General features: G+C 42.7%; 1 protein-coding gene across 14 annotated transcripts; it reads left to right on the top strand.

Moving 5' to 3' along the window:
- Positions 1-1,022: 1,022 nt before the first annotated feature.
- On the top strand, positions 1,023-23,597 carry pacs2 (phosphofurin acidic cluster sorting protein 2). 14 transcript variants are annotated; one of them, XM_086126725.1, is made up of 26 exons: positions 1,023-1,311; positions 11,316-11,403; positions 11,544-11,633; positions 11,750-11,875; positions 12,165-12,327; positions 12,695-12,768; positions 12,852-12,932; positions 13,391-13,447; positions 13,543-13,679; positions 13,829-13,919; positions 13,997-14,056; positions 14,130-14,290; positions 14,362-14,494; positions 15,374-15,478; positions 15,548-15,654; positions 15,819-15,973; positions 16,515-16,625; positions 16,859-16,967; positions 18,502-18,534; positions 19,149-19,193; positions 20,109-20,151; positions 20,241-20,283; positions 20,758-20,893; positions 21,341-21,567; positions 21,757-21,870; positions 22,259-23,597. In XM_086126725.1, exons 1-26 carry the CDS (start codon positions 1,193-1,195, stop codon positions 22,375-22,377), a joined length of 2,727 nt encoding a protein of 908 aa, XP_085982851.1. In that variant the 5' UTR covers positions 1,023-1,192; the 3' UTR covers positions 22,378-23,597. The 14 variants fall into 14 exon arrangements, with proteins under 14 accessions (XP_085982851.1, XP_085982859.1, XP_085982855.1 ...); XM_086126733.1 differs by having other exon boundaries at positions 13,388-13,447; positions 13,859-13,919; positions 14,154-14,290; XM_086126729.1 differs by having other exon boundaries at positions 13,388-13,447; positions 13,859-13,919.
- Positions 23,598-25,066: the final 1,469 nt, after the last annotated feature.

The raw sequence follows: 25,066 nt of genomic DNA, 5'->3' as shown, positions 1-25,066 counted from the left end.
CTAAAATAGGAAAATGTATCTTTTGGGCGTAGGTGGGAGGATTCTCACACCCTAGATCAGGGGTGTCCAAACTCGGTCTTGGAGGGCCGCTGTCCTGCCTGTTTTCCAGCTCTCCAAGGAGCAACACACCTGATTCACATCATCAGGATTGTTCTAATGCTGCTCCAGAGCTGGTTGATGAGCTGATCATTTGAATCAGGTGTGTTACAGCTGGACACCCCTGCCCGAGATGGTTCTGTGAGCTCGTATTAATCCCCCCAAAAAATCCATGCAGCACTCCCAGGTAACCTTGATTCTGAGCTACTGGCTAATCTCTCCAGAAACAACCAAATATTTAGATGTTATATAATTCACAAAACACTTGGTTTTTGAGGAATTCTAGTACTTCTGATGTACACTTGGTTAGGGGCAGTGAGACTGAGATTTTTTTTTAAACACCCCCCTTCATAATTCTTTTTTTTAATAGCTGAGTAAAATGGTGAATTTTAATGAGTTTGAGAACCAAAGTTGTGGGGAAAACAAGCGGACATTTTACCCCTCCGTTCACAAAAAAAACCCCCTGCTCATTCACTTATCAACCCGGCAAGTAAACAAGTGAATGTGGGTCAAATGTTGCCCAGGGGAAAATACGCTCAAATTCGCTCAACATTTTTATTGTCGCTTATGTCAAATATATTTTGCTCTCCAACATCGGTGAGGTTGGTGGAAATATTCTCAAAATAATCTTCAAATCAACCCTCGATTTGGAGAGAAATCTTGTTCCACGGGAATTACTGTAAATGTCGACGCGTATACGATGTCACAATGTACATTGTAGATACAATAGTATGAATTCAAATGTAGCCCCCCCCCCCAAAATAAAAATGTGTGTGTTCCAGCTGCGCCCCTCCCGTCTGCCTGTGAGCCACTAATCTGCCCTCCAATGCTGAACGAGGAGCAGCGTGGTGGGCACAACAAGCCCCTCGGTCACTCGCTCCACCCGGGCTTGCCCCCCCCCCGCCCCCCCCGTCCCGCCCCCCACCACACCCGCACCGCACCTCTACGGAGCCGAGCAAAGCGACAAGGAGCTGGGGTGGAGAGACAGCGAGGCTCGTCCTTCGACCGTGGCACTACCGTGACCGAGGGACGCCCCTCTTTTCCCGGACTCACGTCCAACACTTGAGCCGGCGTGCATGAACGCGACCCGGGCACCATGGCTGAGAGAAGTGGCCGACTAAGCTGCCCCGGCAGCGGGGCTCTCAACAGACCGGTGCCGATGAATTTGTTCGCAACGTGGGAAATCGATGGTTCGTCCCCGAACTGCATCCCGAGGTAATCCCGCCGTTGCACCCCCACCCCCCGCATGCATGCGGCGTCCTTTTAAAACTTTCACCGATGCTGCACTCCCCGAGCTAGGGCATCGCTACCATGACCACACGGGGTTGTTGCAGTGGATACTCGAGCCCAGAAATGGGGGCTCATGGGCCGCATCCAGTCATGTGTTGTGATGGAGGGCTGCATGCAATTGGGCGGGATGCTACACACCCAAATGCCCCCCTCGCCCCCCCCCCCCTTTAGGGTTAATATCATCCCAAAAAACATTGATTTGATTTAAATCCATTTTTTTAACATGATGTGGATCAAAGGAACACAAATGTACATTTATGCTACAATAATACATTTTAAATGAGAATAGGACACGTAATTAGGTACACCTGCACCATCTAATGCGCTGGTGTCTAACTCAAGGCCCGTGGGCCAGATCTGGCTCACCACATCATTATCATTATACAGTATGTGGCCTACAAAAGCATGTGTGTCAACTTCCACGATCCTCGCTAAAATTTGTACCAAATTTCAAATTGGCATGTGCAATAAATAATTACATTGCAATTTTCCAGGAAAATGTTACCCCTTTTACAGTAATAAGTGAACAAGCTATGATCCTTCCTTTCTGATTTTATAACTTGTAATGTAATGTAATGGCACGATCAGACAATTTAAAATATTTACAGTACAGTAGTTGGTTTCACCATCACAACGGCCCTCTGATGGAAGCTGTAACGTGTCCCTCAACAAAAAAAGAGTTTGACACCATATGATAAAATGACATTTGCAGACTATGCTAAACTCGAAAGTTTCTTAAATTAAATTCGACTTTCCACCAATGAAAGCTCAGTAGCCTCATGAAGTTGTTAGGTACATATACTAAATTACCACCTTGACTAACTATGCTAAACTAATTTGAGGATACTAGAGCACATAGTGTACGTTAGTATTTGCTACTCGAAGCTGGACTATTTAAGTATGCTAAATACAGATCAAAGATAAATTGTAGTGCTGTATTTTAATTAATTATGGTCAAGTAAGACAAAGATAATGTAACAATACTAGCATAATGTGGAAAGTATTATGCTAACCAAAGCTTTCGCTGATGAAGTATGTTAAACTACTTAAACTCTGGGGTCCATTTGTAAATCTCGTATCATTATGCTAAACTAAACTAAGGATATGAGAATGGACTCACAAAGTATGCTCCTTGGAATCATATGATTGTTATTCTAAAATGGGTCTGCTAAAATTAGCCTAAATGCTCGTGTGCGAACAGAAACTCCTTTTGAGCTTAGTGAAGTGATGTTTCAGTGGCTATTTTTTTAGTTTCAGTGTGAGTGTCCCTCGTGATCATCTTTGTTCTTAATTGGGAGCAGTGACTTCTTATTTCCTTATCTAATCCATATCCGCCATCATTTTTTGCCTTGCCCGGAGGGCTCTGAGGGGGACCTCAGACGCGCGAGGCTATTAGGTGGTCAAGCTTCTCCAAGTCACATGCGGTTATGCGCCCACACACTTCATCAGCCTTCTTGACGCTTAATTGCAGCGCTAATGCAACATTTTCTTACACAATTAATTGCTCCCATTGTCGTGGACTGGTCACTTGTTGCTAGGCAGATTTGATCAGGCGCAATCATAAGTCTCATGATTGAATGAAATAATAATTTGTGTCTGTTAGCCAAATAGCTGATGGTGCGTGATACTGTCGGCAAAACAGGCCTAATAAGTAAAACAATTTCTTCTTTTTTGGGTTCTGTGTGAAAGGCGAGTATCATTTCTCACAGCTCTGATGTTGAAATTTTGCAGGAGTTTTGTGCAACAGAGGCTAGAGATGACTGCAATATCTCACTTTGCGGGGTTCTGCGTGAAAGGCAGGTTTTCAGGATCTCTGTATTGAAGAAGCCAAAGGGACAAAGGAAATTTTCAGATTCTCTGTGTGAAAGTGGCTTGAGACCTTACGTTGTGGCCTTCATGTGCCAATTTTACTGCATCTTTGGATGAAAGACTCCCGACGTGTCTCTGTAGTGTAGTGGCCAGCACTTCGACTCTGATGTGGCAATTTTGCAGAATCTATGTGAGAAAGAAGCAAAAGACGCCTGGCTGGCGATACGCAGGACACTTGGGACACTCGCTCTTTTGTCCACAAGGGATGCTCGCGCTACGAGAATGCAGAGTAGGACGGCGGAGAAGGCGGCGAGAGCTTCTCTTTGTTCGGACGCCGCCCACTTTTGTTGTTCTCCTCCCCCTCCTGCATCCAGGGAATCTTCTCCGTGGGAAGTCACACTGATGTTAGCATCTTGGTTTAGTTTTTTTTGACAGCGTTAACTCAAAGACAGCCTTGCGTGGTACACTAATAATCATAATAACAATAATCATAATAACAATAGTAATAATAAATTAGCCGATCTAGCCGAGCCAATACTATTTTTTTCTGCCAATGCCAAAGTCACTGTTTGGCAGAATTAAACTCAGATAACAGATTATTTTTTTAAATGGTACAATTAATGACCAAACTTTTTTTGGGGGGGGATTGGTTCCTTAAAACTTACAGCAATCAAGCTATGAATTGCAGACAGAGCATTTGACAATTTGACATTGACATTTGACAAAAAGAACAATTGGCTAAAACATCTGGCGATTTTTGCTGACGATAAAAGCGCTAATGGCGGCCAATCAAGTCTGCCCTTAGTTTTGACTCGAAAAGCACAAGTCAAGGAAATTGAGTGAATCCTTTGATGTTGCCTAAAATGAGGTCTCGTCAATGCGACTTGCACTTGACGTTACACTTCCTGTCCTCCTTGTGAATCTTAATTATTATGTAAGAGCGATGCGCTGACACAGCAAAGTCCTGGAGGACACGCGCGCACACACACACACACACACACACACACACACACTGAAATACTCGGACAGGCTGACTTTGCTCAATTGCGGTTGTATTGGCCCCAATGCAACACAACAAAACAGGTTAGCATACGTAGCTAACTTAGCATACAGTGTAGGCCAAATGTAAGTAAATATTTTGATATCAAATCATTTTATTACATTTTTCAGATGTTTCCTTGGCATCTTTTTCATCCTTCCCTCGATCTTCCTTCCTTCCTTCATTCCTTCCTTCCTTCTGCAGTTTCTTTGTTCCTTACTTCCTTCCTTTCCTCAGAGCCACTTTTTATTTCGCATGTTTCCTTCCTTTCTTCACGTGTACCTATTTCCCTTTCTTCCTTCCTTGGTTTGCAAATATGTAAGCACACAATAGCTGCGTGTTACAAAGAACCTCCGAGGACGTTGATTGTGCTTGCCATTTGTGGGATTTAAACATCGTAATCACTCAGGAGCACGCACGCGCACACACATCAACACAGCAGCCATTTCCTGCCACTAAATGAACGTTTCCAGTCCGCGCTCTGGGAAATTAAAAAAAAAAAAGTTGATCTGACCCCTTCCAAAGCTCCACTTGGCCGCGTTAGCAGATTAGCGGGGACTCTCACTAATGAACGCTATTGTCCAGAACGGCTTTTTGCCAGATTGTTTTATTTCTGCTACCATAGCTCACTTTAACTCATTTTACAGGCTTTCCTCCTTTCATCACTCAAGCAAATTCTACTTTTTTAAAAAATTTAATTCTTTTTTTGGGGGGGGGGGGTCACACCCTGGGAAGTTTTCTTGTGATGTAATTGTCAGATGTTGATATTCTCATTTGTCACCAGCGGCTGCATTTTGATTCATTTCCTCAAATGTTATTTTGTCGTGCTTATAATTTTTCAACGTTGATTTGTCATATTTATTATTTTGGCAGTCGCACGCTCTCGCTTTTCATCGTTTATGACCTGGAAGCTGTTTGATTTGTGTCCAGATGTTGACTTAACAAACATTAGTAATTGATGAAAACACCATTTGGCAGGCTGCTTTAGCAGTTTGTATTTATTGTGATGAAAAAAAAAATGTTCGAAATGATAGTCAGTCTGTGTGATGAAGTGCAGTTGTATGCCATCGTAAAACGACTTTTTTTTGCAGAAGATGAGCACTTTACAAAAAAAACAAAACAGCGGTGGTCTTTCTCAAAAATAGCATTTTTGAAAGAGTGTGGCGTGACTAGTGTGTTAGTAAATAAAAGCCATCAATATGAACATGTAGAAACGACACGTGTTGCTAAGCTAACGTCAACGCTTTCCATTAGCTTGAATGGGACAGCCACCCCCCTTGCTAACATGGCCGTCACCCATGTCCATGAGGTGTCTTTGATGGGCACGTCGCCACTACCAACATGGCCGCCACATTTTTTTTTTGTGTGTGTGTGTGTGTGTGTGTGTGTTTGAGCCAGCTTTAAGCCTGTTTATCTAAACAAGAGTAGCGGAACCCACAAGCATGTGACAGTCTCCTGATGCCTCCACAGAGCCCTTCAGTGGCGCTGCGGCCAATTCTGGAACAAACAGAGTTAATCAGCTACTCTAGAGTTGCCTGGAACATAGTTTTCTGTCCATTGATCTGTTGTTTCTAAAAGTGGTCTTTAGCTCATTGAGACAATTCAGTAATCTACACGTAATTCGCAATCCTCATGTCATTAGCGCCGACTATAAATGATTTGGAAATTGTGAAAATATAAATTCCCGTCATCTTCCTTTTCCACTTCCTGTCTTCCCTCTCTCCATCCTGCGCTTGTTCGTTTCTTTCCTGCCCTCATCGCTTGGCCGCTTGCTGCTCCTGAAGCGCTTGGTCGCCCCTCCTCCTCATTCATCTTTTATTCGTTTAGGAAAATCTAAAGAATGTTCTCGCGCCTCTGTGGGAGCCATCCAGATCGTATCGTTCCCCCCAGATAAGCACGTGTGTGTTTGTGCGTGCGTGAGAGGCTAATTAAAAGGCGGTGGCGTGAGACCGCTGCCAAAAATATTCGAGATGAAAAGCAGCCTGACACGAGGTCTTGGCCGCCTCTATCAATAAATGATGATGATGAGGAGGAGGTGCGTATCCCGAGAGTCTTTATGGAGAAAAAGAAGATGATCATCTTAATGACTTTTTATTTTTATCCATTTTTCCCTTCCCTTTTATCATTGGAGGGGGGAAAAAAGCGATTCATGAATAATGAATCTGTTGGAGTTACTTGCTAATACAAATGAGTGCGTGTCGAAGTTAAAACACTTATTTGAATTTTCCATCATTTGAACTCATGTGTTTTTAATGCCACCCAATGCAGAGTATAAATTATGTTATGGATTTTGTATTTTAAAAAAGACCTCCAACTTAACCCAAGTTAGCAAAAATGCAACAGATGAAATTTTTTTTTCTGAAATGCGACTCCACAAGAGAGATGAAAATCTATGAATTTTGACTTTTGACTCTCAAGTCGTGGCATTTCCCCCGTTGCGAAGGTAGAGAACATCTCCTTCTCTCTTCAGGCTGTGGAGGAGGCGAGCTTTTACCTTTGAATGCTCTACTGACACACAAACGCCAGGAAGGAGTTTAGACTTTGCCTCACTGACTCACCTGTTTGTTATTATTGTGTGTGTGTGTGTGTGTGTGTGAGACAAAAAAATCACAAGTCCAAAGTGTCTTTATGACTTTATGAGGTACTACACAACTAAACACATATACACATGATGTACTTAATGTTACGGCCTGTAAAAGTATTCCCATGGATGAAGTCAATGTTTTGATTCGCGGATAAAGAATATACACTACGCCTGTTTACTTCCATAGCGCCATATCATTACTTTTGTTTGCGTGTGCAGCATCGCTCATTCACAGACTTGTCCTGTCATAGCATATTCTTCTTTGGTCTGACAGGTTGGGCTCAAAATCTATTTTGGGCTGCACAACACACACACACACACACACACACACACACACACACACACACACACACACACACACACACACACACACACACACACACACACACACACACACACACACACACAGAGTCATACTTACATGTCCCGAGCCAGCCCGTAAATCCCACTGCTGAATATTGCATGAGCATCTGAACACCGAAGAGCCGACGGCAGACGTCTGAATAATGTGGAGGAGCCACAGCTGATGGATTGTACACAGCGTGTGTACGTGTGTGTGTGTGTGTGTGTGTGTGTGTGTGTGTGTGTGTGTGTGTGTGTGTGTGGTCTGAGGTCACTTGTTTAACATCGTCTACTCAACGCGTATTGTTAGTGAATTAGCAAGATGCTCAGTGACAACTGTGTCTCAATATTCATGATTTTGTGCGTGTGTGTGTGTTGTGTGTTGATGTATTCCACATTGCGACACTCGCATGAAAGCGCTCTGGCCCGCTGACTTTTGAGCAGTTGAAATAGCCGTCCTCGCTGAACTCTTGCTCAAGCTGGTGTGTTTGAACCGTTTTCGCTCAGCGGCTCACGACACACTTGTTGCTAGGCGGAATTTGCAAGTATAATGAATATATAATTAACCATAAAAAAGGAGAGAATGTGAAGAAATCAACTGGTTTATTCATGGGTTGTTCCTGTGCAAACTGTGGTATTTGTGTGTTGGGTGTGTGCCTTTATTGCCTATGGCTCTCCTTGCCCACATGCGAGGGCATTACAGTACCGCAGTACCACAGTAACAAAAAAAAAAAATTTTACAAATGTTATAAATAAATAGTCCACAGCGTCACATTTATCAAGTTTAAAGTCAACAGTCAACCACTTTTTTTAAAGTTGATTAATCACATTAAAAAAAAAAAAACTATTCCATTCAAATGTTCATCCCTTTACTATACAAAAAGAGGACATGATTTCAAATGTACAGTGCAGAAAATGCCCAAACGTGTATGAAATCAATAAACAGCAGGCGGCGCTCAGAATTGCATTTCCTCACTTCCTGCTTTTCCACTGGCCCACAAGATGATCACCTGATCGAGTATCGCATGTCAGCACTCTACTGCCTCAAATGCTAATATACAGCCTTTGAAAATTAATGGAATTTTCCACAAGAAAAAAAAAGAAGAAGAAGAAAAAGAAAGAGAACCCAGAGTGCGTGAAAGCAATGTCAAGCCTTCACTCAATGTCTTCAATCTCCATTCGGGCTTCTTCTGTAATGGAATGGAATTGAAGTCTGCCCCCAATAACCCTGACAAATAGACGAAGAGAAAAAAAAAAGCTTTTAAAAACGTTGCCTTACTGTGAAATGTTTTCACTTCTGACGGTTCCAGTCGGGGCCCGGTGGTCGACTCGTTAATGCGTCGTCCTCACAGTCCAGAGGTCATGGGTGCGGCCTCGGGCTTCCTGTGGGGATTTTTCATATTCTCCCCCGTGCTTCCGTGGGTTTTCCCCGGGTACTTCATTTTCCTCCCACATTCCAAAAACATGCATGGTAGGCTGATTGAACATTCTCAAACTAAATTGTGAGCACGGATGGTTGTTCGTCTATGTGCGCACTGCGATTGGCTGGCGACCAGTTCAGGGTGTGTGTCCCCCGTCCCCCCCCATACAGCTGGGATAGGCTCCAGCACCCTTGTGAGGATAAGCGATTTAGAAAATGGATGGATGGTTCCAGTCGGGCAGCACGATGATGAAGCGGTCAGCACATCTCACAGCACAGAGGTCATGGATGCGATTCCCGGGTCCGCCCATCCTGTGGTCTTTTTATATGTTCTCCCCGTACCTGAGTGGGTTTTCTCCGGGTACTCTGTTTTTGACCGACCAGATGGAAGTTGAGATTTTAAAAAAAATCTGTCCACATCTGGATGAAAAGGCAGTTCAAATGAATTTTCACTTTTCGCCGTTATAATCTACTTGCATCGAGGGGAGCGAAGCGGTGACCGACCACACGGACCGATGGAATTTGTGTCCCGAAACTCTTGTTCGTCCCGAGTGTCATGTGACAGTCATTGCATAATCTTCATCAGCAAAAGCTTGCGAGGCCATGTGTCCTTTGGGGTGACTGTGTGTGTGTGTGTGTGTGTGTGTGTGCGTGTGTGTGTGTGTGCGCGTGTGTGCGTGTGTGTGCGTGTTTGTGTGTGTGTGCGTGTGTATGTGCGTGTGTGTGTGTGTTTGTGTGAGAAAAAAAATCAGCAGCTGTCTAGTGCGTGCGACTCGGAACATCATGCAGCACAAACAGAGCAGATGGGAGGCGCAGCCGTGCACACACTCCAGGGTGTTTTTTGTTGGCCAACACTTTATTACACAGACAGACGACATAAACAAACCCGGAAGCAGCTCAGCCAAAACCAACCTCACTTCGATTTGTATTTTAATAGAGAACAGCATGAGATAGGAGGGGATATAAGGAAAGCTATATCTCAGTTTGTAATGAATCACAGATACAGTATTTGGGATATATTGGGAATGCTGCCTTTCCAGAAGCTCCTATATTTTGTTCTTCTACTTCTTCCTTTCATAACTTAGCTGCTGTGAATTGGGAATTTCTCCATTGCGAGACTAATAAAGGATTTCTTATCTTATCTTCTTATCTGTATTTTACATTGAATACAGATCAGTAAGTTATTATTTTAAAAGCTATTCCTACACAACGAACAACATCCTAGCACTAGGCGTGGCTGGAAGAGATTTTAGTTCGATCCGCCTTCGCATCCCGATCCCGAGCAGCACCACACTCGGAACCGGAACACAGAATGCGCCTATTGTCACGGCGCAGGCCGGCCGGAGAAAACAATGCGCGCCTTGATGGGGGGCCGGCGGCGGCCGTGCCTGGGGCTTCTCGGGGCTCGCGTACCGCAATCCTGCTATGAGAAAGGTTGCCTTTGAAAGATGCCTCAAACCTGGCATTGTTGTCCCGCTTGTCTCAATGTTTGCTTTTACTCCGTTTCATACGAAGCCATGTTTTGCGCCGCGTGCATTTTCTTTTTTTCGCGTTCGTAACTGTCATACCCGAATAATGAGTTTCTCAAGATATGAGACGCCGTTTAGCCAATTTTCATAATGTGTTTATTTATAGCCAGACCGATTCATCAGCTGGCCAATTTAATCGGTTTATATTAGATATTCTAAAACCAATTTTTGACTTGATTTTTTTTAGACATTAACACATTACAACATAAGACAAATGTAAAACTTTCATTTTTTTCCTTCCTATTTGTTGTAAAGTTAAGTATCATAAAAAAAATCATAGAATCTGCCAAGCAACAAGTTGCCTGCACAGTGTGACATATGGAGAACCAAAAAGAATCCAGAGAATAAAAAAAATAGAAAAAAAACTGATTCTGTTTCTGTGTGGCCCCCCTGTCCTTTCGCTGCTGTGTGAGGCAGCAAGCTGGCAAGAAAACCGCTTTTCAGCAATGGGGAAACCATTGGCTGGCAAATGTTTAATAGGTGAGGTCAGTGGTACAAAGTGCACCACGGGGCGCTCTCAAAAGGAGATGATTCATCGTGAGCCTCTTGGAATAATTTAGTTCAACAGAACCAAAGTGGTCCTCGCCCACTAACTTTTGTCTCGTGCAGGAAGTGTCTCAAAACACCCCAGAAACTCCCACCGGCTGTCTCACACTCAGACAATGCCACCCCGGGGCCGGACCCCACTCCACAGTCTTCTCCAGGGTGCCCGTTTGGTTGTGTTGGCACAAGCCCAGGAAACTAGAATTACGTACTCTTCATTTATGTGATTCGTGTAGGTGTCTGAATGCGTTTTACAAAGGTTTTCTGTTTGTATAATTCGTTAGAAATCGTGTTTTTTTCCAATCAAATTTTAATATGATGACTAAATAATGTTTTTCATTTTCATTTCTTCCATGCTAATATCATTGTCATTTATTTGGTCTTTTCATTTTATTTTAAATACATTTGTGAGCTATGGGCTTGCGACACCCTTGGAGCGTCTTTTTTTTTGTTGAAGGACTATATAAATAAACGTGAATTTTAAAATAACTGATATATCTGAATTCACGTGTACTTGTCATTCTATCTGCTGCGTCATGAAACAAAAACGAACGAATGGGTTATTGTGGCAGGGAAAATATCGCCCTCTGTTGAGATAATTAGGTACTACAACAACTTCCAAACTGACATGTTGACTCCCCCCCCCCCCCCCCCCCCCCTCAGGCTTTGCAGTCTGACTCTGAAAAAGCTGGTGGTACTCAAAGAACTTGACAAGGAGCTCATCTCTGTGGTCATCGCCGTCAAAATTCAAGTACGGAAAAAAACATGGCAATATGCTTTGATGTAGCACAATGAGTTAGTTGAAAAATACAAAACAGGAAGTGTGGTATTTATTGGTGAATGTGGTGTGTGTGCGTGCGTGCGTGCGTGTGTGTGTGTGTGTGTCTTCAGGGCTCCAAGCGCATCCTGAGGTCCCATGAGATCGTGCTGCCGCCCACTGGGTCTGTGGAGACAGAGCTGGCCCTCACCTTTTCACTGCAGGTGCAAAGACAACAACATCCTGTCCAATCACTCACACCAACTAAATCACACACTCACTCAACTATTAAAATAACTGACAGGTAAAAGTGACTTCTTGATGTTTTCCCCTTGATCAGTACCCACACTTCCTGAAGCGTGAGGGCAACAAGCTTCAGATCCTGCTGCAGAGACGCAAGCGCTACAAGAACCGCACCATCCTGGGCTACAAGACGCTGGCTGCGGGCTCCATCGACATGGCCGAGGTACCAGCAACAACTCGCTTCCCGCAGTGACAAAGAACTTTTTAACCAGTTTGTATACTAGTGGTCAAATACTGTAGGTCTTTTCCAGTGGTTATTGGCACCCGTAAATCTGTCCCCCTTTCCTGGGGTGTTCCTCAAGGGTCAGTCTTATGGCCCTTCCATTTTTGCCATTTACATACGCTCTCTTAGAGGTGTCATCAGCAAATATGATCGTATGTGATACCACTTTTTACGCGCTTCTTACTACTTTAAGACGTGCATCCCAACATTTTATTTTGTCGTCCCCCAGGTGATGCAGCACCCAACGGAGGGAGGCCAGGTGCTGCCTCTCTGCAGCCACCAGAAGGACCTCCTGGGGAAGGTGGCCGAGATCTGGATATTCTCACTCTCCAGCCAGCCCATCGACCACGAGGATGGCAGCATGCAGGCCGGACACAAGATCAAATGCTCCGGTACCACCTTCAGTGTCCATCTCGACATTGGCTGTCTCCTCATTCACTCCCTCTCCCTAATCATGATATAGGAATTTTTATATAGTGCCCAATGAATGGTGGATCTTCCGTAATCGCAAATGAATAACTCATGGCTTTGCCCTTGCGCTATCTGTCCTCAGAGTGCAATGTTGTAGACCTACTGTTAGCATATTAGCATTGTATCATTTCTCAAAATTGCTATGGAAATATTTTATAGTAATCTACAAAACTTGGTATTATTTGTTCAATATTTATTACTGAAGGTCCATCAGCGGACGTTTATCCAGGAAAGTTGTTATTATGTGACAGCATGTCTGAGTAGTGATAAATGATTCTTGTTGTGCAGATAACTACTCAGAGGAGGAGTATGAGAGCTTCTCCTCAGAGCAGGAGGCCAGCGATGATGCGGCACAGGCTCAGGTGAGATTGTCTTGATTAAAAGAGGGGGGAAAAAACATGGACTGAAGTTAAAGCACTTTTCTGGGTATTTTGGTGGTCTTCAGGATCTGGAAGATGATGACTATGATGTGCGTAAGCCAAAGAAGCAGAGAAGGTCCATCGTCAGAACGGCATCCATCACAAGAGTTAGTAAAAAAAAAAAAAATTTAGCTAATCCAAAGAGGGTGAACTGTAAAATAAAGCTAAGACTTGAGCTAAAATGAAAGCTAGCTTAAAGCAATGGTAAAACTACAATTTCAACTCAAGGAAAAGCGAGAAATAAAGCTACAGAATACATTAACGCAAATAAAACTAACGCTAAAGCTTCACAAATTTAATCCAAAGCATGAAAATGAACTTGGAGTGAAAGCTAAAATGAATATTAAGGCTGAAAAGAAAGCTAGCGCGAAAGCTACTACTGAGGGTAAACATGAGATGTAAGCTAAAGCTAAGATTAAAGCTAAAACACCCGAAACCAAAGTTAAAACTAAAGCTAATACTAAAGTGAGGGGGACGCCAACAAAAACTCTAACCTAAAGCTAATGCTGCACAGCGTGCAGACTTTTTGTTGATTTTGTGTTCATTGTGTGTGGTCTTTTAGCAGCAAAACTTCAAGCAGAGAGTGGTGGCCCTCCTCAAGAGGTTCAGAGTGTCCGACGAGGTGACCAAAACGTCATGATAACGAAGACCGACTGGACCTACATGAGGCAATACAGTTACATCTGTACATGTACTAAGTTACTTGACTCGGAGCAGGATCCAGCCGAGGTTCCTCCTGAGGTGGAGGAGGAAGATCTAGACCTGGATAGTGTTGAGTTTGACAACCCCAGCGACAGCGGACCCGAGCTGGATGATGACGACAGCGTCCTCAGCACACCTAAACCCAAACTCAAGTAAGAATGTGTGAGCGTGATATGAACTTTTTTTTCTCTTAAAATATAGTAAATATTAAATGAAAAGAAAACTTGTTTCAAGACTCATTTTATTACACAGCATAGAAAATGAAAGGAGTAAAAAAAAGTTTTTTATTGTACTATTTTAGGCCGTATTTTGAGGGTCTATCCCTGTCCAGCTCGCAGACAGAAATCGGAAGCATCCACAGCAGCCGCAGCCACCGCGAGCCCCCCAGCCCGGTCAGCGCATCAACTTAGCAATCATCAATACCATCGATCGTATTCATATTCACACGCTTGTGCACTTTTTTTTTCAGATGGAGCCTGATAGAAACAAATGTGTTGGTGAGGACAATGTGTCTGACAATATCTCCTACGTGAGTGGACACACGCACACACACACACACACACACACACACACACACAGAGTGATGCTGATCAATATTAAAGGAAGCGATTCCAATTTTTCCTCAGGAGCATCCGGAGGCCGTGACGCCGACCACGGAGCTGGAGATGGACAACATGGACACGTTCTTGGACAGACTTCCCCCGAGTGGCAAGATGACCAAGACGGAGTCGCTCATCATTTCGTCCAACAGGTCAACCAACTGGTCAGGAATATGTGGATTTTTTTTTTATCCATCCATCCACTCTCTCTCACCCTCTTATTTGACTTTTCCAGGCAGGAGCCCAAGATGGCGGGCAGGCGAGGTCGCAGCACGTCGCTGAAGGAGCGCCAGCCCAGTCGGCCTCTGAACGAGCGGGCCAACAGTTTGGACAACGAGCGGGCGCTGGACACTCGCAGCCACTTGCAAGTAAGTGCACACTAACTGGGTTTTTCTTGGCTCAAATCGAGGTAGAGGTGGTCCCATTTTGATCATTCGCACCCCCAATGGCTCAAACCAACACTTTCCCTGTGTAGTAATTATATACTGTATTTTCCGCACTATAAGGTGCTTCGGAGTATAAGTGATGAATGGCCTATTTTAAAACCGTTTTCATATATAGGGCGCACCGCATTATAAGGCGCGTGGAATAGAAGCTACAATAGTGGCTGCAGTTGCTTTATGCATCCACTAGATGGAGCTACGCTAAAGGAATACAATACAATACAGCTTTATTTATATTGAGTTTTCACAAGCGCTGCAGCTCTAACAAAGCACTTTACAGAAAAGTTCAAGTACTATGTCCAAGAAATCTGAATATTGATCCCTATATAAGGCACATCGGCTTTTGAGAAAATCGAACGCTTTTAGCTGCGCCTTATAGTGCGGAAAATATGGTACATTGTGTCGGTAAATAATGTGGTTATTTTTTATTCATACCCGTTTTTTGAAAATGCTTATTTTTAGCTTCATTTTTTAAAATTTGCTTTAGTATTAGTTTTTTGTGTATTTCTTGGGTGCAGGATAAATAAAAATATCAGTATTGTGAAGTTAAAAACAACAAAAATATTATTTTAACAGAAACACAGACTTAGAATTGCAAAAACTGCAGCGCATCGTACCGCTTCTAAAGTTTGATGCGTCACAACCTTAAAGTCCAAACTATCGGTGGACTGGCTTTCCATCCCTTGTTTCGGTAGTTGCCACTTTCTGAAGTGTGGCCTGAATTCCTGCTGAAAAATATTCCACGCGTAACAGATAGATAGATGGATTCTTTTTTGTTTTTTTAAAGCTCTTATTTACGTGCAGATTCCAAGGAAGACGGTGTACGACCAGCTCAACCACATCCTGGTGTCTGACAACCAGCTTCCCGACAGCATTATTCTCATCAACACGTCCGACTGGCAGGGACAGGTGAGCTGGCCCTCGGACACTTCTTTTCTGGCGCTCCCGTTCCAAGCGCACCTTCTGCTCTCCCTTCAGTACCTGTCGGATATGCTCCAGAACCACCACTTGCCCGTGGTGTGCACCTGCAGCACGGCGGACATCCAGGCGGCGTTCAACACCATCGTGTCCCGCATACAGAGATTGTGAGCGCACTGTTGTACATTTTTTTTCCTCCTTGCTCCATTTTCGCTTGTTGCTCGGCAGAATTGCTTGGGCTCCATTGCAAGTGTTTCTTTTGCATGATCATTTGCAATCCTGAAAGGGTTCAATTCAATGTCTGCGTGTGCGTGCTGGTGTGCGAGCGCAGCTGCAACTGTAACTCGCAGACGCCGGTCCCTATCAAGGTTGCGGTGGCCGGTGCGCAGCACTACCTCAGCGCCGTGCTCCGCCTCTTTGTGGACCACCTGACGCACAAGACCCCCGACTGGCTCGGATACATGCGCTTCCTCATCATCCCGCTGGGTGCGTACTGCAGCCCTCGTTCTCCTCTGTGTTGCTCCAACGCGTGTGTGGATGGAGAAGTCCAGTTGTCATTGCGCAGAATGTCGTCAGTGGGTTTCGGCGTTTTTGATGGGGATTTTGATGTAAAGGAGGGATTCAACTCGACTCAACCCTACAGTGCTCACAGGCATATATTCTTTATCCTCGCTGAAATATTACAGCACCTTACTGGGTTCTTAACAGTGGAAGTGGTCGAAGAAGCAGTTCTTTTTCTCAATTTGTGTCTGCATAACTGTATTATACCGCCTCCCGGTGGCCAAGGCAGGCACACAAGAAGGAGCAACACAATGGAATGAATTGCTGCATTAAATCTGAAGTGATCGCTCACAGACAAATTCTCAGAAATCAGCAGATGACTTAAGATTTACTTGATTGCTCAATTACACACTGAAATGCGCTTGCAACCCAGAGGCCCAATTATTTGTCTACAAACATTACAATTATTATTATTATTATATATACATTTTTTTCTGTATGAAATGCTCTGTGCGGTTCCGTCCAGGTCCACACCCCGTGTCCAAGTATCTGGGCACCATGGACTACAGATACAACACTTTGTTCCAAGACGCCGCCTGGAAGGACCTCTTTCACAAGTCCGAGGCTCCTGTTGTCGGTAAGGAGGGCGGGGGGGTCTCCATTCTTCAAGATGGCATTGAATTTTGCAACTGACAAAGTGGGCCTTTCCAAGAAGTCTTTGCCGCGTGTCTCAGAATATACACAATGACACTTGTGTTTATAGAAATTATCAGGGAAAATGGAAGGGAAAAAACTGTGTGTGTGTGTGCGTGCGTGTGTGTGTGTGTGTGTGTGTGCGTGCGTGCGTGTGTGTTGATATGATGTGTGCAGTCCAGGAGAGTCCAGATGTGGTTTCCAGGGTGACTCAGTACATGCTGGGCGCCACTGGAGCGCACCAGCTCCCCATCGCCGAGGCCATGCTCACGTACAAACAAAAGAGGTATTTTCTAATTCTATCCAGTATCTCGCATAAGTGAAGACACCCCCTTCACATTTTTTCATAAATGTTTCACTCAATCTTTTCATGAGAGAACACTGAAGAAATTTTGCTAGTGTCCAGCTTTTCGAACTGTGGAAATTCGCCATCCCCTCCAAACAACTCAAGACTCAGTCTTTTCAGTAAATCATACCGTATTTGCACAAATGTTTGGGGTGTGCTCACTTTTGTGTGATACTGGATACATACGGTATTTATGTGTTTACATGAACCGTGGTGCCTTATGATACGAGTAACCCGGCTTGATTAAATACTACTGCCGTACTGAGAAGCCAAGAGAGCAGATGAACATCCAATACAGTACATGTCTCTGATTTATATTGCCCCCAGGTGACCAATGAGCACACATCAGAATGAGCAAAACAACAACAAAAAAGTATATACTGTATATTTTTTTATTGTATGGTATATGTTAAGTATACATTAAAATATTCCAGTTCTTTTTATTCAAAACATGTTACATCAATTCTTTAATTTTTTGGGGGTTTTTTTTGTTTGTGGCAGTTGCAATGGCTAAATTACTTTTCCATTCATTTCAATGGAAAAAGATGATTTGACATACAAGTGTTTTTGAGTGACGAGCGTGGTCAAGGTACAAGTGAAACTCATATCTCACGGCACCATGGTATTTTCTCATTTACTAAATATGAAAATTAATTACGTGTTGTCCAAAGTCTAAATTGAGCTAACTAATGCTTCAAATGCACAAACTATACAAACTGCGAACTGACATTTTCACAACATTAGGTAGACCTGCACAATCTATTGAAAACCACATACAGCGCACATTATTCTGCCTTCTTTAAGTGTACTTGAAACAATCAATTGACACCCCAGTTGGAGTTTACAGTCAAAATAAACACCCAACAAATACAATTACACACAAAGTATGTGGAAATACAAGACTTATGACATCACAATACTTCATTTCGAAACATCGACAGGCTAGCTAGCAAAAATTAGCATGGAGTTCTGGCAGTGGTGTTCCTTCAACTACCCAAGATAACACACGCAGACAAGAAATAGAACAATACTCACATGTATTTATCCTTTCTAATCTGTGAAAATGTAGTTATATAAATAGAATTCAAGTGTGACTTTATTTTGTATTACTAATACAGTATTTAAATATGTTATTTTACTCATGATGAATCGACATTCTGCTTGCTCATTTAAGTTAGATTTAATACTATTATTTTACTTGTTACTCATTTATTTTCATTTAAAGTTAGATTTAAAGAGGGAACCATTTCAAAATTGTTGATCTTTAGAAACGCGACATTGTTTTGAGGGGGATGTCATTGAAGCTTGTGCAGGTCTACCCAACGAATAGTCCGATGTGTGTTTATTCTTTGTAAAAAAAAAGTTAAAAGATGAGTGTATGTGTGTTTCCATCATTGTGTGTACTTGTGCAAATAACATGGTTGTGTGCTTTGTGTTGTTATTTTTTGTTTTGTTTTTTGTCTTTTTTTTTAAGGAAAAAGAGCTTTCATTTTGATTTTTCCGTCAGGTATTGTGCTCCATTTTCAGTTGCTCTCTCATTCCGCCTCGTCAGTCGTGTGTGTGTGTGTGTGCATCTTGCCGCCATTTTCCGCCCTCTCTCTCAGTTGTTGCCGTTTTATGAGTGGCATCTTTTGACTGGAAAGGAAAAATACAGTCAAGTGTGATAAGAAAGAAGATGAAGCCATAGTTGGGGAGAGAAAAGCACAAATATTGCGAGAGTAATGTCATAACTTGGCATGAATGAAGCTGTCATCTCACCAGAAATACATGTGTGCTTTAAAGAGAATGAAGTCATAATTTTGGGAGTAGAAGTCACAAAAATGACAAGATATTTGTTCGAAATGCACAGTACAAGAAAAAGTTATATTTAATTAAAAAAAAAAAGTTCTGATGAGATTCTACATTAAGACTTGAAATGACAAACTTTACTCATCGTAATTCTTAACCCGTCAAAATTCATCCCCCCATCTTAATTTAAAAAAAAAACTTCCATTTTGCATGTGCATCCTTAACCAATGGCCCAAATCACAATGCATCTTGTTGCTAGGCGACCGTGGGCTTTACATTCAGATGTGTTCTTCTTCTTCTATGCCCCCCCCACTCCAACCCACTCTTGTGTAGCCTGTCCGTTTCTTCCCTGGGGGGGCGATGGCAAGTGTCCTCAAGGCAAGATCAACAACCTCGCACCACATCCTTCCCCTTTTCGACGCTGCGTGAAAGCTATTTTTTCGCTTGCCAGCCGGGAAAATAGCACATCGCGTGATAGCCCTTAAAGTAGAAGAAAGTCGAGTAGAGAGGTTCTTGCTTTATTTTCTTTTCTTTTTTCTTAAGTTTCAACGCAATTTCCCCCTCACGTTCACCGCACGCCTTGCTTGGAAGAGGTCACGTGACCCCCGCATTGATTGGCGGCCAATCGGAAGCATGATCCTCACCGGGTCATAAGATTAGGGACACGGTGTCATGAGATCCACTGTAAGCGTGGAACCAAATCCCCCCCCAAAATATTTTATTGGCGCATCATTTTTTACATTTCCTTCATTTATTCATTCATTCATTGACAATAAAGTTGTATCCAATCCAATCCAATCCAATTTGAGCCACTGAGAAGAACAGCGGCCTAACTTTTTGGCCAATTTGCAGTAGCGTGATTTAAAGTCCCTGTAAAGTGAAATTAAATATTAGGGCCCAAATGATCTGGATTTTTTTTTTTAATGCCGATTGTGATATTGAACAGAAAAATTCTGATCACCGAAGAATATACAATGAATAAAATAATTTTTTGGGAGAGAGAATAACTTATGTTCTTCCATCAAAAAAAAAAGAAGTTTTGATTTGATTTGATTTGAACACGTGATATTGTAATTTTTCTACCTCGTGTAATCCGAGGCCCTAATAATTGGTCAAAGTATTTCCTATGTCATGAGATAATTTAGTGTACCTAATGTTATGACCCGATGTGAAATTTAGGTTACTAACATGAAATGGCTTCCCCCCCTCCCCCCTCGCCTTTGCTTTTAGTGATTCTTTCTTGTAGTTAATTAAAAAGTCATCCAGTGCTTTAATTCTTGATGTTTTCTGCAGCCCCGATGAGGACTCATGTCAGAAATTCATCCCGTTCATTGGCGTGAGTAACGTCTCTCTGTCACGTGGAGCACTGATGCGTCTATTCGGGCACTGATGGCTTGTCTCCGTGTCATCCTTTCAATCCCACAGATGGTTAAAGTGGGAATAGTGGAGCAAACGTCGGCAACTGCAGGCAAGGCTTTTTTTTTAAGTGATGCTCTTGGAAAAAAATGCAATTAGATTCTTTTGAAAAATTGTTCAGTCCTACTATAATCAAAACATGCTTGTGACGCTTTTGAAAGATGAATAGTCGGGTAAGTTCCCCACTGAAGGCACGCCACTGCTGTATGGGGGACTAAAATATTGGGACTGGAACCTCAAGTGGGGGCCCAGGTTTCAAAGCAAACATGGTGAAGTGGCATTTAGCTGTTAGGCTGCACGCAAATGGAATAAATGAAAAATCGATGCTTTTTATTGTTTTCCTTTTCTTTTTAAATGTTTTTAAGTGTATTGGTTGTAAATGTGCTTAAATGTTGTCGGTATACGTTCTTGTAGTCATTTTAATATGTTACTTTTGCTCTCTGTGAAGCACATTGAGTTGCCCTGTGTATGTAATGTGCCGTATGAATAAAGTGGCCTTGCCTGAAGTCTCCCGTTTCCTCTGAAGGCGACTCGGATGACGCGGCGCCCGCCGGTTCCTCGCTCGTGCTCGCCGCGCCGCCTCAAGCGTCGCCGGCGCTGAAAGAGGCGTCGCCCACTCCGCCCTCCTCGCCGTCCGTCAACACAAGTTTCTGCGTGTACAGGTGAACGAGCGTTTGGAGTGAGGTGGGGTGTCTTTTTTTAAAAGGCTTTTTAAATTGTTTTTAATCATTTCATTTTCAGAGTATCCTATTTGCCCTTTCCAATGTTTATTTGATTCAATCACATTTTTTTTTATTTTGTATTAAAAAAAACACTTTTCTTGCCCCCCTGGTATTTTATTTTTAATTATATGAAGGGCGCTTTTGTTTTATTTTTTGTTTTATTTTTATTTAAACAGAGATTTATCGATTGCATTCTATTTTCAGGGTACTTTATTTTCCCTTTCTAGTTTTTTTTGTCTTATTCCATTTAATATGTATTTTATTTTAATTTATTTGGACACAGTTCTTGTGTTGTGCGTGTCATGGAAGTGTACCTTATTTTGTGGCCGACAAGTATTATCGAAGTATTATGTGTGTGATGACGCCACGTGTGTCCATCTCACCCAGTTCCGGGGGTCAGGCCGAGCTGATGGGCCTTCAGGTGGACTACTGGGTGGCCGATAGGAAGAAGGACTTGGAGAAGCGCGATTCCTCCTCATCCTCCGCCGCCAAGAATACGCTCAAGTGCAATTTCCGCTCGCTGCAGGTCAGCCGCCTGCCCGCGGGGGGCGCCGAGCCCAGCACCCTCCCCACCATGTCCATGACGGTGGTGACCAAGGAGAAGAACAAGAAGGGTGAGGCCGGTTACATGTCTAAAGTATCAAACGTCAACTTTTTCAAATGTTCCACAAACTGACAAGGTGAGGTTGACCTGGAGAAGACATGAGTGGCTGGAGGGCTGATGAGAACAGAACACGTGCAAACGGAATCAAGACGTGACGAAACGGCACAATTATTTTAGAGTTTGTGTTGCGTTGTTGCAGTGATGTTCCTGCCAAAGAAGAGCAAAGACAAGGAGGTGGAGTCCAAGAGTCAGGTGATCGAGGGCATCAGTCGTCTCATTTGCACGGCCAAACACCAGCACAACATGTTGACAGGTAAAGACGCTGGCGTCATTCAGTACAACACGAGTAGAAATAATCTGCGTCTTATAATCAATCACGTCCGTCATGGAAACAAACTGTCCCAAACCATTTTGCGTGTTCATTTTTGTCACAGTTCTACTCAAATGACTCCATTTGATGCATTATTTTGTTTTAATTCCTCTCGTTCGATGTAAATTGAATTTCATTTAAAATTGTTTTTATTTTATTCAATCAGTGTTTTGAAGTGTTACTCAATGAAATGTTTATTTGACGTTTACCTCACTCACCCTTTTTTTATTGCCTTCAATTCAAATGAACTTGATTGTTTTATTTTATTTTTCCGATATTATTGTCTCGCCGTTTCAATTTTAATCTAGGTTTGTGTTTGTTTGTGGCTCAGTGTCGATTGACGGCGTGGAGTGGAACGACGTCAAGTTTTTCCAGCTGGCGGCGCAGTGGTCGTCGCACGTCAAACATTTCCCCATCGCCATCTTCAGCCACACCAAAGGCACCTACTGAGAACATGCGACCTCCTCTCCCTTATGCCAACCCGTTCAACCGACTTAATTATGTCATCTGTGTCTCATTGTTGTTTTGTTTTGTTGTTTTTTTATCCATGTTACAACCGTCCCCTTGGCTTTGATACTGTTCTTTTTAGATTCATAACACTTGAGCTAAATGCTAATCTCGCGTCCAAAACGGACGCCGTGGTACTGAAAGCACACCACACACACGAATGAAGGATATATATATTTAAAAAAAAAACTAAAGTTTTGAAAAGGAGAAAGTATTTTTAAGACAGGAAATCTTGGATGACATGTGCAATAATAGATATCATTAGAAGTAAAGGTGACATATTATGGAAAATATGACAACTACTTAGGTCTGTGGAGTGCCTGCCAACCCATCAAATGTGAAATTAAGCAACCAAGTAAATCTGGAGTTATCTCCCAATCTCTGAAAACGCCATTCTGAATATTTGCCTCCCACTGTAATTTCACAATATGGCGATCCTGCCGATTGGTTTTCATTGGAACAAAACCGGACACCCCTCAGGCAAGCTCACAACATGAGACGGAACCGCCCCTCGAACAAGCCACTTTCTCCATGGCAGGTAATCTGCAGTAAAAAAAAGGCTCTAATTTTTTATACTTGTGATATTTTAACAAAAACATGTCACAGTCTTGCTATCGAGACACCTGGGACATAAAATGTCTCCTTTAAAGCAAAAATAGTCCTACATAACAAACAGCACAATGCGAGTTACAGCCTAAAAGTACAAATAACGGCAGAATTTCTCATTTGCGACTTTGACACTCCTGCAGATGTCACTTTGAAAAGTGTGTGTGTTGACTGGATTACGTTATATAGAAAACAATGACAGACGTAAAATGTATCGCTGCAACTACTTTGCAACGCTGTCCATCATGTGAATCGTAAACCAAACAATGGCGTGGACCAGAAGGCAAATATTGCGCATATGTAAAAGGAGCTTTTTTTGTGTTTGTTCGCCAGATTCTTGAGAAGTGCCTACATTTGCTTCATCAAGTTCCCAGTCAAAACATCTCGGCGCTGATTATGCTTCAAGGACAACCCGATGCACAGCATGATTGTACACTCGCACTCATATGTCATTTAAAAACACTGAACATCAGCTTGTTGTATTTTTTCTTATCTGAGGTTGAAACTACTGTTTCCCCAAAAACCTCTGTAATAAAACTACTCCGCAGACTAAAACATCCTTGTGTCGATGTCTTGTTTTTTTTTTTGTGTGAAAATATTCACATGGAAAGGTGAAGAAACACTCAAAACGCATGGCCGCTGAAAGGATGAAATCTTGGTTTGTTGAAATATGGATGCATCGCTCTTATGCCTCCATATCTTTTCTAAATTCGAGCCGTGAAATGATATGCGCCTCAGCCTGAAGTGGAAGTAATTTATCCCACCAGGTCGTCAGTGGGCTTTCCACGCAGCAACAAGCAGCGCGAGGTAGGCAGCATCTCTGCACTGTGAGGGTATAAAAGGGTCGACAGCAGGGGTGTCAAACTCATTTTTGTCACGGGCCACATTTTAGTTACCATTTCCCTGCCATTGTGACTGAAACTATCTAAGGAAGTCAAAAATAACTGTTGATTCAACTCCTAAGTTACTATCATGAGGGGTTTGGTCACAAGAAAATGCTTAGAATATCTCTCTTATTTATTACATATGAGAATTTTAATTTTAATGTAGACATTTTCGAAAGCTTCATGGAAATTGACGTGTTCAATCAGATTTCGCCAGCCACATAAAATGATGTGGCGGGCCAGATTTGGCCCCGGGCTTTGAGTTTGACACCTGTGGTCTACAGTATAATGAAAAGGATTTAAATAAATTGATTACAAATATTTATTTGTATATTTAAATATGAATGATTAAATAATGATAAAAAATAATGGAGTTAAATAGCTGACTGAAAAATATGTTAAAACATACATATCCAACATACATTTTTAAAAACATACATTATTCGTAACAAATTCTTATATTTAAATGAACAATAAAAATAATAAAATCTAGGAAGTGAAGATATCACCTATAGATGTTATATGTTTAGCTTAAAACTTTGTATCATAGACAGGTCGACTTTGACTATTAGGTCTCTGTCCTGAACATCCGCTACTTAAAACAAAGAATGTAGTGTGAAGCTGGGGTCCTATTTCCCCTTGAGTGATTAACAGCCCCCCAAGTGTTTTCTTTTGCGTCTCCCACCTTGGGAAAGTTCCTGAAGGCTGTCAAGTTCCCTAGAGGAGGAACTCTTGTCTCGAGATTTGTGCACAGCAGATGTGGTCTGTACTTTGTCAAAATGCCAAGATCGAACTACATTGACCTTTCTTTGTTTCTGATTTTTACATGAGGGGAAGGACTGCCCGCCCCTAATTAATATAATTAACATACTATGCCTATATGTACGTGTGACTGTAGTTGCTCGGGGCTTCCTGATGAAATCTGAGACTCACAGGAGCCCGAATCGATTCGTGTTGTGCCCTGAACGTTCAGTAAAACATCTTGCAAGAACTTCTCCATTTCCAGCCTCTGACTTTTGCACATCAACTCAGCCCGAATCAAACGAACACGCGGAGGACCTGGGGAAGTGGAGAACGGTCAAGGGATCCCGCCGTGTCGACAACAACACGCTTCCCCCTGTTTGATCATCCTCCAACAGAAG

This window comes from Hippocampus guttulatus, chromosome 13 (genome assembly GCF_054856545.1).
Source record: "Hippocampus guttulatus isolate MCC_2025c chromosome 13, RoL_Hgut_1.0, whole genome shotgun sequence".
Taxonomy (NCBI): domain Eukaryota; kingdom Metazoa; phylum Chordata; class Actinopteri; order Syngnathiformes; family Syngnathidae; genus Hippocampus; species Hippocampus guttulatus.
Note: the sequence above shows the minus strand (reverse complement) of the source record. Positions and strands in the feature narration are given on the sequence as shown.

Coding starts and splice junctions, on each gene's coding strand:
- pacs2 (XM_086126724.1), top strand. CDS start 1,193: ATGGCTGAGAGAAGTGGCCGACTAAGCTGCCCCGGCAGCGGGGCTCTC. Junction 11,876..12,164: donor GCTCCATCGACATGGCCGAG/GTACCAGCAACA, acceptor GTCGTCCCCCAG/GTGATGCAGCACCCAACGGA. Junction 12,933..13,387: donor GAACGGCATCCATCACAAGA/GTTAGTAAAAAA, acceptor GTGGTCTTTTAG/CAGCAAAACTTCAAGCAGAG.